This window comes from Malurus melanocephalus, unplaced genomic scaffold (assembly GCF_030028575.1).
Source record: "Malurus melanocephalus ecotype Western Australia unplaced genomic scaffold, MMel_1.1 scaffold_2942, whole genome shotgun sequence".
Lineage (NCBI taxonomy): Eukaryota > Metazoa > Chordata > Aves > Passeriformes > Maluridae > Malurus > Malurus melanocephalus.
Window position 1 is genome coordinate 1 of NW_026626174.1, and position 870 is coordinate 870.

At 44.1% G+C, this 870-nt stretch overlaps 1 protein-coding gene across 1 annotated transcript; it reads left to right on the top strand.

Annotated features, from left to right (window-relative positions):
* Positions 1-6: 6 nt before the first annotated feature.
* Positions 7-344, top strand: LOC130587980 (eukaryotic translation initiation factor 3 subunit I-like; the record flags this gene model as incomplete). Its single annotated transcript, XM_057388938.1, has 2 exons — positions 7-100; positions 183-344. Coding segments are annotated over 2 exons (234 nt in total), but the record flags the coding sequence as incomplete, so codon positions are not given.
* Positions 345-870: the final 526 nt, after the last annotated feature.

Consider the following 870-nt stretch of genomic DNA (forward strand, 5'->3'; position numbering starts at 1 on the left):
TTCGATTTCGGCGGCAACATCATCATGTTCTCCACGGACAAGCAGATGGGCTACCAGTGCTTCGTCAGCTTCTTCGACCTGCGGGACCCCAGCCAGATCGGTGAGACCCCCGGGGACCCCGGGGGGCTTCGGGGACCCCAAATCCACCCTGCTCAGAGCTGATTTGGGGTCCCCACGCGCAGAGAACAACGAGCCCTACATGAAGATCCCCTGCAGCGACTCCAAAATCACCAGCGCCGTGTGGGGCCCACTGGGAGAGTTCATCATTGCTGGGCACGAGAATGGAGAGCTCAACCAGTTCAGTGCCAAGGTCAGYGATTAAAATCAGMCAGAATTCTCATTTTTTGGGGAAAAATTGATGTTTTGGAGGAGAAAATTGATGTTTTTTGGAAAAATTGATATTTAGAGCACAAAAATACAAATTTCTTGAGTGTTTGTTCATCGTCGCCAGCCACGAGAACAGAGAGCTCAACCAGTTCAGTGCCAAGGTCAGTGATTAAAATCAGACAGAATTCTCAGTTTTGGGGGAAAAAAAGTGGATTTTTTTTGGAAAAATTGATATTTAAAACACAAAAATGCAAATTTTTCAAGTGTTTGTTCATCATTGCTGGGCATGAGAACGGAGAGCTCAACCAGTTCAGTACCAAGGTCAGCTAGAGTTGGTAATTTTGGGGAAAAAAATTGAATTTTTTGGGAGAAAAAGTTGAATTTTTTGGGGAAAAAAAATTGATATTTTTAGGAGAAATTCACATTTAGAACACAAAAATGCAAATTTTTCGAGTGTTTGTTCATCATTGCTGGGCACGAGAATGGAGAGCTCAACCAGTTCAGTGCCAAGGTTAGCTAGAGTTGGTAATTTTGGGGGAAAAT